Source organism: Myotis daubentonii, chromosome 18, assembly GCF_963259705.1.
Source record: "Myotis daubentonii chromosome 18, mMyoDau2.1, whole genome shotgun sequence".
Classification (NCBI taxonomy): Eukaryota; Metazoa; Chordata; class Mammalia; order Chiroptera; family Vespertilionidae; genus Myotis; species Myotis daubentonii.
Window position 1 is genome coordinate 7,619,497 of NC_081857.1, and position 13,211 is coordinate 7,632,707.

The following is a 13,211-nucleotide window of genomic DNA, read 5'->3' on the forward strand; positions in this document are numbered from 1 at the left end:
TTTCTGTAAACTTCTAAGGAATAGCTAATGGAATACTTTGTATTTTTTTTTCTAACACTGTTTTGCTATAAAGGATCTTACTGCACCCTTGATCTCTGCCACATGCTCCGAATCTCCCAGAGGGGGAGATAGGCGCCGTAGTCAGCTGGCCAGCTTAATAAAGGCTCTTAAATTTAAATTCTGAGTCGGTGGTCTATCTCGTTGAGCCAACCCATAACAGCGGCACGCCTGGCCATACTACTGGGTCATGAATCCTGTCGGCATCACAAGACACGAGTACAATTTCCTGGATGAACTGTCTGTATTTTCTTCGTTTCCTGGAGGTAGAAACAAGAACTGCAGGAAGAGAAGTCACTTACTGTAATGGGTGGTTTCTCAGTCAGCATTTGCACCCTTTACCAATCACATCCGGGTTATTTAACTAGAGAAAGTGTCCTTCAAGAGGCTTGCGATCGTGCAAGGTTGTACTGCAGAACAGCAGTCCCTTCAGCCGAAAAATGAGTCTTTTCCTCCTGAGTTCTCCAGAATTCAGATGTGCTTATTCAGAAAACAACATTAAAGAAGAAACACGGGGAAATCAGACTCTGAAGTATCAGTTTTACTTTTATTTTTTAAGCCCAAGGAAAAGGAACGCTCCAGCTCGCCTTTGGGGAACACGGAGGGGTGTCTGCTTTCCCAGCCATTGGAAGGGTGGCACAAAGACTCCAAGACACGGCCCCTCTCCCCAGTGAGGTGTTGATCTGAGACAGGAAACTCTGAGGGATTAGCCTCTCCTTTCCCCCTTTGCGCCTGCCCTTCCAGCGTGGAATTTAGCCACAGGAAAAAGCCAAGTGCTGAAAACGAACCTGCTGGGACAACCTGAGTTGTAAAGGAGAGATTGCTCACAAAGGTGATGTCGTGAACACTTTTTTTGTTTGTTTTTGCCCTCCCAGCATTGAATTCCACTGCTTATGTTTGGGGAATTTGCTGACTCATAAGAGGCAAATCCCACCTATGACTATACAAGGAGAAAATGGCAGGTATTCAACTCCCAGCCTCCCTGGGAGTAGAACATGGGAGAGTGGCCTGTGATTGGCCACTCAGGCTCGGACTCTGGATTAGAAAATAGAGGTGGAGAGATGAATAAGGACCCTGGAGCAGTCACTGTGGTTCAGCCAGTGCCAACAGCAGAAGGAGTTTCCAATCCAGCGGAGGTAGGAGGTAGGGAGGGGGTGGTGGAGCCCAATTGGTGCTCAGCATTGCCATCCCTGAGCTGGGTTTGTGATTTGGGCTGTGGCTCTGGCCACAGGCGATGTCTTCCTGCTTCCTGCTCCTTTTCAAAGCATGGTTTTACAGAAGTCCCTGCGATATCTTTTCAGTAGAATCCTTTCCTACATTAAAAAAATGAAATAAAATCCAGCCCTAGCCGGTTTTGCTCAGTGGGTAGAGTGTCGGCCTGCGGACTGAAGGGTCCCGGGTTTGATTCTGGTCAAGGGCACGTGCCCGGGAGGCAGCCAATCAGTGATTCTCTCCCATCATTGATGTCTCTCTCTCTCTCTCCCTCTCCGCTCCTCTCAGAAATTAATAAAAATATATTAAAACAAAATCCAGACCCATTTCTGTTGATCACAGCTAAGAACTCTATTACCAAAATCGCTACCAGGGAATGAGCTGCACCGAGCAACAGAACTAAAGTCCGAATGGACTGAACAGAGGCGGTACAAGGTGACAAGGACCTCAGCGTTCTGAGCCGGGGCCTTGGTGACCCTCGAGACATGGCTGGAAGACAGCCGGTGCTTTCTTAGTGTCATACAAGTGCCCGTCGGAAAGAGGAAGGGCTTCCGTTGAGGAAGGAATGTCTGAAAGCAAGAGAATAGGAAGAAAATAGGACTTTATGAAAGAAGCTCTCTGTCTGCAGCCTGCAATTTATTAAGCATTCAATTCCTTGAAACTGTGGGGCTGAAATATGTTAATTTTCTACTTCAGGATTGATTCAGCGTAAGGGGTTAGGAAGTTCCTGCTAGAGGCTCTGGTGATGTGAGGCCGCGGACGTAAAACGAGTTCAGAATAAGGTTGACAAGCCTTAGCTGAAGCTCCAGGTTTGTTGCTCAACGGAGCAAACAGAGAACTAGAATTTTAAAATAATTTGGGGAAGTGAAAAATCACCCTAAAATAAGTTCTGATGACCGCAAATTCCTTTGTAACGGCATCATCAAATACTCGCCACGTTTCTTTAAATCTGAGCACCCACCGTTTGCACATTCTTAAAACTATGCTTTTTAAGAATCTTAGATGATTTTCATTCCATTATTCAAAGCTCGGAGACCTCAAAGCCATGTTGCCAGTTTATTGACTCTTTAGCTTCTTTTGTCACAGTGTTTTACATAGAATAAGGAACTCATCCTTCGTTGCCCATCCAGAGAGAGGGCCTGAGGCACAGAGCCTGGAGCAGGCCTGCCTGGTGACCCGGAGCAGCTCCCAGAACCAAGAACAGGCAGCCAGAGTGGAACCGGTTCCGGGCTCTGCTGCTGGCCAGCGCCTGAGCTACGAGCTCTATCTGCGGGCTCTCTGCCCTTGGCTTTCCTTATCCACTCCCAGCGAAGAGCAAGACACCCGAAGGTCTAAACTCGAGGATTTGCATTATCAGTCTGTCTGCTGCACCACAGACACGGAAACCTGTCCTGCGCCTGTGCCCTGCAGAGCAGGCTAAGTGCCCGGGAAACTTCCCTTGCGTGTCCCTGTCACGGGTGGGTGTGGAAGCGACATCCCCAGGGAGCTGATCCGAGGAGTGCAGGTGTGTAGAGTATCGTAAGAACTTGAGGCCTGGGGTCAAGTTCAGTGTTTCTTTTGGCTCCTCCTTCCGCCAGTCCCTTCGCTGGGTGTGTGGTGTCAGCTCTCTGGCAGTGTCACACTGGCGTAGACGGTGATGGAGCTCGGCTCCTGGGGGCAAAACAGAGGGCGTCTGTGAGTGGGGGGACCGGCTCTAGCTTCACAGGAATGAAGAGAAACAGCCCCACTTAGGAAAAGGGAGGGGCCTCAGAAATCGTGTAGCACAGAGACTGGCACAGGCAGGGCCTGTCTGTCAAGGTCAGGCACCGCTGTCGGAGGTGGCACTCAGCCCCAGCTGTCTGTCCCGCCTGCAAGATGGACCAGGGCTCTTTCCAAGCGGACGCCTGCCCTCAGGAGACGGGGAGAGCTGTCCCGGGGATCTGAGGGCCAGAACCCGGCACCCTCCCCTCCTTGCTCTCTTCCCTTCTCCTGACTTAGAAGGAGAAGGGAACCATTTGTCTTGCTCTCATGGGGCACAGTTTGGAGAAACTAAGAGAATTCCAAATTCCTGAGCTTTACAAAGAGTTAGTGGTTCAGGCAGGAGAGATTCAGGGGGAGGAGGTGAGGATTTGGGGCAAAGACCTTGTACAGAGAGAGGAAATTCAAGCGTCTGAGAAAGAAAGGGACAGAAATGAGAAGAATCAGGAGGTTTTTCTAGGAAATGTGAAATATACTGTTTTTCTTTCCCCAGAGAACTTCATTCTAAATTTACATGATTTTGTAAAGATTTTGAAGTCAGAGCATGTGTACAGTGAGAGCTTCGAAGAAGAGGGGTAAATGTAGGCATGTCTGTGGCCTTTTAACCCTCACCGTCTCCTAAACTGCTTTATTTAATAGAGCACAGCCAGAGCCAAGGTTTCAGCCCAGAATTGATTTCTGTCCATTTAGTAAAAGGAGAGCTTGCTGTCCAGTGAAATGAATCCCAGGCTGATTTTGCGACAGGGTAGCATGGGCGAGGCTCATTCTGGGCTACGAGTCACATTCTGTTCTGGGTTCCATATGGACGCAGTGCTCAGGCCCTAAATATTCTGATTAAATAGGGCGGGACGGAGCCCAGACACAGGCATTTTACAGGTGGTTCTGTTACGCAGCTGGACTTGAGGACTCCTGGACTCAAACCACAATCCCCAAACTTAAAAAAAAAAATTCCTTTATTGATTTCAGAGAGGAAGGAAGTGGTAGAGACAGATAGAAACATCAATGATGAGAGAGAATCATTGATCACCTGCCTCCTGCATGCCCCCCACTGGGGATCGAGCCCTCAACCCGGGCATGTGCCCTTGGCCAGAATCAAACCTGGGACCCTTCAGTCCGCAGGCCGACGCTCTATCCACTGAGCAACACTGGCTAGGGTGCAATCCCCAAACTTAAAAGTGCCTCTGGATCCCGGGGGATGTTGTTTTTAGATGTGTAGCTGCCTGGTCGCTTGCCATAGGCATTCTGATTGAACCGAATCCTGGGTGGAAAACTCCAGGAATCTTTATTTTTTATCAAAGATATAGCGGATTCTGAGAAACACTAGGGAGCAGAGGAAGCTGTGACCCACGTGAGCAGCCAGGAGGGGTTCCCGGAAGCCCTGCAACCAAGGCCGCAACCGCTCCTTGCTACCTTCTTGTGCGGGCCTGCGTTTCCATTGCAGGCTTCTGTTTCATTTCAGCTCTGCAGGCGTCCCACCCCTTCCTCTCCTCCGATTCCCTCTCTGCAGAGATCCTCACCTGAACAGGCTCTGGGACAGGCTCTGTGGCAGCCACGTAAATGGTGGTGCAGGGGTCCTGAGCTGGCAGGGGATTAGGTTTCTTCTGAACAGACTAGAGAGAAGCAAATAAAGCAGGAAGTTAGCTGAATGCAAAGTTATTTCTCATCCATGGAGTCATCATGGAGTTACTCCCCACCGAGAAGCACAGAATCAAAAAGCTTTGAGTTAGAAAACTCCTGAGAATAATTTGGTCCAGCCTCCTTCCCAGGTGGAAATTCTCCCCCAAATTCCCTGGAACTCAAATCTTGGGGCTTTGTCTGCACTCCACAGTGACATCTTAGCGCTCACAACCTCATGCGCCAGCCTAACTCATCATTTGTGCTTCCCAGATGTGCGAAAGGCCTTCCTTACAGCGAGCCAAAATCGGTGTGGCCCTCTCTGGGACACTTGAAAAGAAGGCCGTCTCATGGTATTTGAGCCTGGCTCATATCATCCACTACACGCAGACTTCATGCCATCCCCACACTCTAACACGCCTTTTCCCTACTTCTGTTTCCTGTATGAAATATGGAACTTAATAATAACCACGTACATGTGTGTTAAAGTTTATCAAGTTCTTCACATGTCTTTTCATTTGTCTCACAACCACTCTGTATGCTAAATACGGTTGTCACTCACATTTCGCAGATGAACAAGCCAAACCCCAGAACGGGTTAGTACTTTCCTGATGTGTACAATGCAAGAAGCACCGAAGCCAGGAAACCCCCAAGGACTGGTCCATCAGACCCTTCTCCTTTGGTCACCCAACTTATAATGACCTCTCCTTTACCTAAATTCCTCGGTTATTTAAAATCTACTCCACACACTATGTCACTTAACTGTATGCTGAATTTAACACACTCATATTTAAACATTGTTTCTCCAAATAGACGGCCAATTCCTTGAGAAATCGGCTATATTTCTTTGCATTCCCCACAAAACAGTGCTGGTGTCACTTTGAATGAATTACAATCTACAATACCAGGATGAAGTCAGTGGGAGGGTACATTGTGGCCACAACCCTGTAAGATGGAGATGACATATTTTATGCCAGGGAAGTCACCCGTTCAGCAAGGGTGTAGGGTATTCTGGTGTAGACTAATGCTACTCTCCACTTTTTTAAAAAAATATATATTTTATTGATTTTTTACGGAGAGGAAGGGAGAGGGATAGTTAGAAACATCGATGAAAGAGAAACATCGATCAGCTGCCTCCTGCACACCTCCTACTGGGGATGTGCCAGCAACCAAGGTACATGCCCTTGACCGGAATTGAACCTGGGACCCTTCAGTCCGCAGGCTGACGCTCTCTCCACTGAGACAAACCGGTTAGGGCAACTACTCTCCACTTTTCCTGATATAGAACAAGGCTCGAAACTGAAGCACATGGTTTCTAATGGGAGAGAACTTAGAATCTCGTCACCTTAGGGGAGGGGTAAGGAACTGGAAAAGGTTTCTGAAGGAGAAAAGGTTCCAGGTAGAACATGATCTTTCTCTTCATGTGTTTTGATGAGCTGCCATGTAGAAGAGAAATCGGGTTTGTCATGTAGAGTCCTTCAGGTTTAAACCCAGGTTGGAATTTTAGGGAAATTTTTGTGCGATGTAATAAAGATTTTTCTAAAATAAAAGGTGCTCAAATGGGGGATGAATTGCATTGGGAGGCAATTGCATTGAAAATGCCTGGGTGGCTCAGGGCTTCTCATACTTCAATGTGCCTATGATTTACCTGGGGATTTTCTTTCTTTTTTTTATTGATTTCAGAGAGGAAGGGAGAGGGAGAGAGAGATAGAAATATCAATGATGAGAGAGAATCATTGATTGGCTGCTTCCTGCCCGCCCCCAACTGGGGATTGAGCCCACAACCCAAGGCATGTGCCTTTGACCAAAATGGAACCTGGGACCCTGCAGCTCGCAGGCTGATGCTCTACCCACTGAGCCAAACTGGCTAGGTAGGGATTTTCTTAGGAGGCTCGTTCTATTTCAGAAGGCCTGGGGTGGGGCCTGGGATTCTGCATTTCTAATAAGGTCCCAGGTGATGCTGCTAATGCTTGGTCTGAGACTGTATTTTAGTAAAAAGAAGGTAGCCGACACTTTGAAAGTAATGTTGTAGAAAGCAATTCAAATAGTAATTGCCTGGTTCAAATAGATGACTTCCAAGATCCCATACAATGTGTAGATACTGTATTTTGGAGAAAATTTGAATTTAAGGAAGAATTACTTGCAATAATGAGATGCACAAGAAGAATATAAAACGATTTAAGAGACCTTGATCAACAGAAGCAACCCCTGCCTGTCTGACGGCCTGGGGGACGCTTCTATGGCCTGACTTAGAGGCATGGGGAGAAGGCAAAGAACGTAGCTTTTCACATCTCATTGAAAAGTTTAGGAAGAAGAGAAAAGTATAGTGGAAACACACATAGTTTCACCACTTTAGCACAACGTGGTTAGCAGGTTGTTAGATTTCTCTTCAGGATTTTTATCTAGGCTTAGGGGATTCTTTTAAACATGGGTGTCATACTGAGTACCTTTTTGCATCTTGAAGCCTTCAGTTAGGGCACAACTCCAGGAAGCATTATTTGCAAGAAGCTCCATTTGCAAAAATAATGCGCATTATACCCACATTCTTTATGAATGCTATCCCCTGGAACTGTGCAAGGTGCTAGCCCTGATAAGACCTATAAGAGTCCCTAGCAGACAGCAGACATTTATTTGGTAAAGAGTTTTCTATGTTATTATAGCCTTTATGAGGATATTAAATAGCCATTAAAAAGAAGAACAAAGGAAATATTAGTAAATGTGGATAATTGTCCATGTTATCACAATCTTTATAGAATATCACATAGGTATTGTAAATGTGAAAAAAAAAACACTATAAAGATGTGGGTAAGTCTTGTATGTTTAAAACATATATGAAATTAAAATAATGACCAAAAAGGAACATAAGTCAAGAGGTGAACTTAAAGATGGAGTTAAAAAAAAATAAAGGTGAAGTTAAAGTATTGCCCAGGAAGGAAATACAGTTAGACTTTGATCAGTCAAGGATTCATTTTCTTATTTCTAGGGTAACCAATAAAAGATAGAAAAATTTTGTTTAACTATTAATCTAATAGGCAAATTAAATAAAAAAAATATAATTTAAATATCTTCTTAAAGAAACCCCTGGCCTCACCCCTGAATCCTGCCAAATATTTAAATTGTACCCAAACATTTCCAAAGAATAACAAGGGCATACATCCTGTAATGAGTTGAATTGTGGCCTGCTTCCTCAAAATAGGTTCACCCAGAATCTCAAATGTGACCTTATTTGGAATAGGATCTCTGTAGATATAGTTACGGTAATAATTTCCAAATGAGGTCATGCGGGATTAGAGTAGGTCTTAAATCCAGTGATAAGTATCCTCACAAGAGACAGAAAAGGAGAAGCCACAGAGAGACAGAGAGAGGAAAGTTCTGTGAAGATGGATGCAGAAATTGGAGCGATGCAGCTACAAGCCAACAAATGCCGGGGAGTCCCCGGAGCCACCAGAAGCTGGAAGAAGCAAGGAAAGATTCTCCCCCAAGGCCTCAGCAGGAGCCAGGCCCACTGACCGCTTCCTGTTGGATTTCAGGCCTTCAGAACTGTTCGAGAATACATTTTCGTTGTTTTAAGTCACCAAGTTTGTAGTTGTTACAGTAGCACTAGGAAACCAACACACCCTAGCTTATTTTGTGAGGTTAGCATACTCTTTGATAACAAAACCATTACAAGAAAGAAAAAAAACGCAGACCAATTTCATTCAGAAACATAAACAGAAAAAAATCCTAAAGTATTAGCAAATAAAATCTGGCAAAAAGGACCGGACTAAATTGCTTCTATTCCAGGAATACAAAGTTGGTTTAATCTTTGCAAATGGGTGTAGTTCAGTAGATAAATACAAAAGATAAATTTTTCAAAACCATAAGATTATATCAACAGGCGCAGAGTGTTGATAAAATTCAACATCAATTAATTCTTGATAAAATGTCTTAGCAGACCAGGATTAGCAGAGAATATTTTTTGTTCTTATTTTTTAGTTTGTATTAATTTTAAAATTAATATTCAACGTAGTCAAGTTAAATCCAAATGCCTCCTCAAGAAAGAAAGTCCAGGCTTATAAATCTTATTCTATTCAAACAAATTTTAATAATTTCTGGGAAATTATCCTCTTCAAAGATTTTAAACTACATTCAGAAATTTTCAGTGCTTCATTCTCTTCAGAGTATTCAATTGTCTAACAACTTAACTTAGACTTTTAATTTGAAATGTCAATGTGACTAGTTCTTCATGTCTTTCATGTTCCCACACTTGTAAACATAGACTAAACCTCTTATTCAATTACCTATTTTAAATTTAAGCACATGGATAATATTTCTCTCTCATGGGCAACATTTTTATACATTTTAATTATTGCTAATATTTAAAATAGCAAATGTACATAGATTGGTCTTAAATAAGTGCTTGATTTACTATATAATTTTTTACATAGTTTGAAGAGAAATTCTTTTGTGTTGTTGATAATCCTCACCAGAAGTTATCTTTTCCATTGATTTTAAAGAGAGTGGAGCATGGGAGTGAAGAAGGGAGGGAGAGAGAGAGAGAGGGTGAGACAGAGAGAGAGAGAGAAACATCGATGTAAGAAAGACACAGATTGGTTGCCTCCTGCACATGCCGCGATTGGGGCCAGGACTCAAAGTTGCAACCCAGGTATGTACCTTTGACTGGAAATAGAACCAGAGATCCTTCAGTTTGTGGCTGATACTCTAACCACTGAGAACACCAGCCAGGGTGAAGAGAATGTTCTTAATCAGATAAAAAGACAGTTATAAACAATGTTCAGCAAAAATCATATTTAATGGTAAGATATATGGTAAGATATTGAACATTTTTCTTTTGAGTTTGGGACCATGCAAGGATACCATTGTTATCACTTCCATTTAGCATTGTGTGGGGTGTCTCAGCCAATAAAACAGGGCAAGAAAAAGAAAGTTATGTGAATTGAAAATGAAAAATAAAAACTATAATTTTTTTTATAGGTGGCACAGTTGTGTACAGAAAAAAATTCCAAAATCTTCTATAGATAAATGCCTGCAGTTTATAAATGATTTAGCAATGTTGCAAATATAAGGTTAATATATTAAAATTAATTGTATTCCTATATATCAGTAATAAATAGAAACTAAAAATTTTTTAAAAGATAACATTGTTGATAGTATCCCAAAACATTAAATGCTCAAATGCCAAGTAACAGATTATGAAGGATGTACAACTACTCTTATGCAAAAAATTATATAACACCACTTACAGAAATCAAGACTGAAATAAAGAAAAGTCTATATCATCTTTTTAGTTTAATGACTTAGCTCTATAAATATGTTTGGTCTCCTCAAATTGATCAATGGAGTACTAATTAAAATTCCAGCAGGATTCTTAGGTGGAACTTGACAAACTGAATTAAAAAAATATATAGACACAGACAACAGCGTGGTGATAGCCAGCGTGAAAGGGGTTGTGGGGTAGGTGGAGGTGGGCAAAGGGCAGGGGAAATGGGGAAGAAATAAGACTTTGCTTGGGGCAGTGGGTGCACGATGCAGTGTGCAGATGATGTTTCATTGAGCTTGAAACCTGTATGACTTTGTGAACCAATGCCACGCCAATAAATTCAACTAAAAAATAAGATAAAATAAATAGTGAAAAAACTGAAAAAGACCTAAAATAGCCAAGAGCTCTCGCAGAAGAACAAGTGAAAAAAATCATTTTACCAGATCTCAAACTTATGATAAATCAGTAAGCGCAGATTTGTAAAGATGGTGCCGGACTTGTGCAAGTATAAACAAATAGACCAATCGAGCAGAACAGACAACCTCAAAATAGATTCACACATATATGGCCGTTGGCCTATGATGAAGGTGGCACTGGAGCCCTCCCTCCCTGCCCTGATCATGCACCAGTAGGGTCTCTTGGCCTGGCCTGTGCCCTCTAGCAATCCGGACCCCTCTGGGGGTGTCGGAGAGCTGGTTTCAGCCTGATCCCCGCAGGCCAGGCTGAGGGACCCCACCCATGCACAAATCCGTGCACTGGGCCTCTAGTAATATCATTATAGCTAATCATACTCCCTTTAGCCTCCCTCTTAATATCTGCTCAACGTATCTGATAGAAAAGTAAGTTGTTACACCCACTTTGAAAAAACAGTTTGGCCTTATCTAGTAAATTTGAAGATATGCATACTCTATGATTCAGCAATTCTACTTCTAGGTGCATACCATACAAAAATATGTGCACATGCCTACCAAGAGAGAGACATATGTATGAGTGTTCATAGTGCCATTTTTATAGTAGCCTCACACTGGAAATAGTCCAAATGTTCATCAATAGCCAATGGATAAATAACTAGTATAGTCATGCATTGACATCTATAAAACAAGGAAAATGAATGTATTATATCTAAGCTCAAAGACATGTATGAATACCATAAAGGTAGTATTGAGCAAAAGAAATCAAACAAGAGGAAAGATACTGTAGGATTCCATTTTCATGAAATCAAGAGAAAAAGAGAGAAAACGAAATTATAGTTTTAGAAGCCAGGATAGTGCCATCTTAGGGGAGGAGTGAGAAGTTAGTGACTGGGAGAAGCACCAGGAGGGCCGGGGGTTGCCGCCAATGCCCTGTTCCTTTATCTGAGTAATAGTTTTATGGTATTAGGGAGACTCGATACTGCAGGATATAATTTCTCCTCAAATAGATCTGTAGATTCAATGCAATCCTGGTAGCATTTTTTCCCCTTTTTGTGATACTTGAGAAGCTGATTCTAAAATACATACAAATGGTCAGAAACTCTTAAAGAAAAACAAGGCAGGAGGATTTGCTTTCCTAGATACTAAGATGGGTAACTCACTGAGCTGACACATGCACTGCGCACTTTTGGTATCTATGCCATGGTTTATACAGTAAAAAGAGGGGTGCTTACTGCATGGAAGAGATAGGGAAGGTACCATGATAAAGCTGAACCTGGTTACCTAAATGTATAAATGCAAGAGTGGAGGTTGCTCTTGGGACTCTAATATATTTAAATGGAGGATGGTTCTCAGTGGTTGTCATGGGCTGTGTGATAAACCCTCCGGGCCACTAGAGGACAGCAGAAACAAGAGCTTTGTCCAAAAGTTCATCTCTGCTTATCAGAACTGCATTTCTTGTCATCTGATGCTATTTCCCAACGTACTAATCAAAGATCTCTTTGCCTTTATATCCCTTACTCCAGAATTTGCTTTCTGGTAAACCCTGAATGGCCAGATACTGGCTTATCACCTAGAATTGTTTTCATGTCTGAAAAACTATAATATCATAATAGCTAATCATAATCCCTGTAATCCTCCTCTTAACACCTGCTCAATGTCATCATAACTCTAATTCCTTTATCCCTCTCTGCTGTCTCAGTCCAACCATCACAATTTTGCTTTCTTTCATTTTCAGCCTATGTAGCATCGTCCATCTCTTCACCACTGTCGAGCCAGAATCCTCAAGATCTCCCTTCCTTGGCACTTTGGCACTTTGCAAACTTCTAAAGGCGGACCAGTCCAACCTGTCGCACAATTGCCTTCCTAAACCTGCACCTGTTTCCCTAGAAAAGGAGAGAGTTTCATAACCTGGGGCGGTAGGCTTCTAGAATGCGTGCGAGCTGGAAGGAGTCACACGGCATGTCTTTCTAACTTCCCCTTTTTTTTCCTGTGAAGAAACAGATGACCAGAAGATGACCCGGTATTTTCTGTTATTTCGCTAACAAATAGTCCCATCTGACACTGAAGCTAATATCTTTTCAGCTCTTGACTTCTGCTCCCTTAACTTCCCCTGCTTCAGAACCCACAGAGGACCGTGAATGTCAGAAATGCATGGCGAACTGGCAGGAAGCCGTAGGAAACACCTCAGAAAGAGAAAGTATAGAACTTACACCTGATTTCTGGACTTGGGCATAGATAGTAAGGCTTTTTTCTTCCACTGTTGGCTCGTAATGGTCTGTCTTACCTGGAGAAAAGAAACCGTAGAGTTATCTCCCTCTGGTCCCCAGCATGAACCCCCCCCCCCCCAATTGTGTACCAATGTTCCCTAAGAGCACCATGGGAACAAAGCACGAACTCCCAGCATGACCACCCCCCCCCCCGGACATCTGTCATATGGCATTAGGTTAGTTACTGGAACGCCCTGGGCCTATTTTCCTGTCTGTGAAATGGGTTGAAACAGCTGCCTCACAGGGCTGTTGCAATGAAAACATGAGACATGACTTGTGAAGTGTTTAGAATAGTGCCTGGCAAATAGTAAATTCCCAACTCACGTTAAGTGTCATAAATTATTTTAATCTTTATCTTTTGATGTATCTGGTTTTTTAATAGGACCCTAAGTTTTTAAAGGGCAGAGTGAGTTATTGATGCCTTTTATTCTTGTATTCTTCAGCTCAGAACCTTCTGCTTCACTCACAGCTTCCTTGCCTCCCTGTTTCAGTGGGACTTGATGTGCATGTGAAGGGGAGGGACTATAAGAAGGATAGTGCTCCTGAGAGTCCTTAGAAAATAAAATTATAATGTCATTCTATTGCCTACCAACAGGAAATTTTGTTCAGAGTCCAGGCTTTCTGGAAAGTAATGTTGCAAAACATTTTAGT

General features: G+C 43.1%; 1 protein-coding gene across 1 annotated transcript in view; it reads right to left on the reverse strand.

The window, feature by feature from the left end:
• Positions 1-1,228: 1,228 nt before the first annotated feature.
• Positions 1,229-13,211, reverse strand: part of SLAMF1 (signaling lymphocytic activation molecule family member 1) — a 42,564-nt gene continuing 30,581 nt past the window's right edge. Inside the window, exons 5-7 of the mRNA XM_059673724.1 lie at positions 12,504-12,577; positions 4,524-4,616; positions 1,229-2,919 (exon numbers count right to left, since the gene is read on the reverse strand). Coding sequence (XP_059529707.1) covers positions 2,869-2,919; positions 4,524-4,616; positions 12,504-12,577 — 218 coding nt within the window. The 3' untranslated portion in view covers positions 1,229-2,868. The remainder of the gene's footprint in view (positions 2,920-4,523; positions 4,617-12,503; positions 12,578-13,211) is intronic.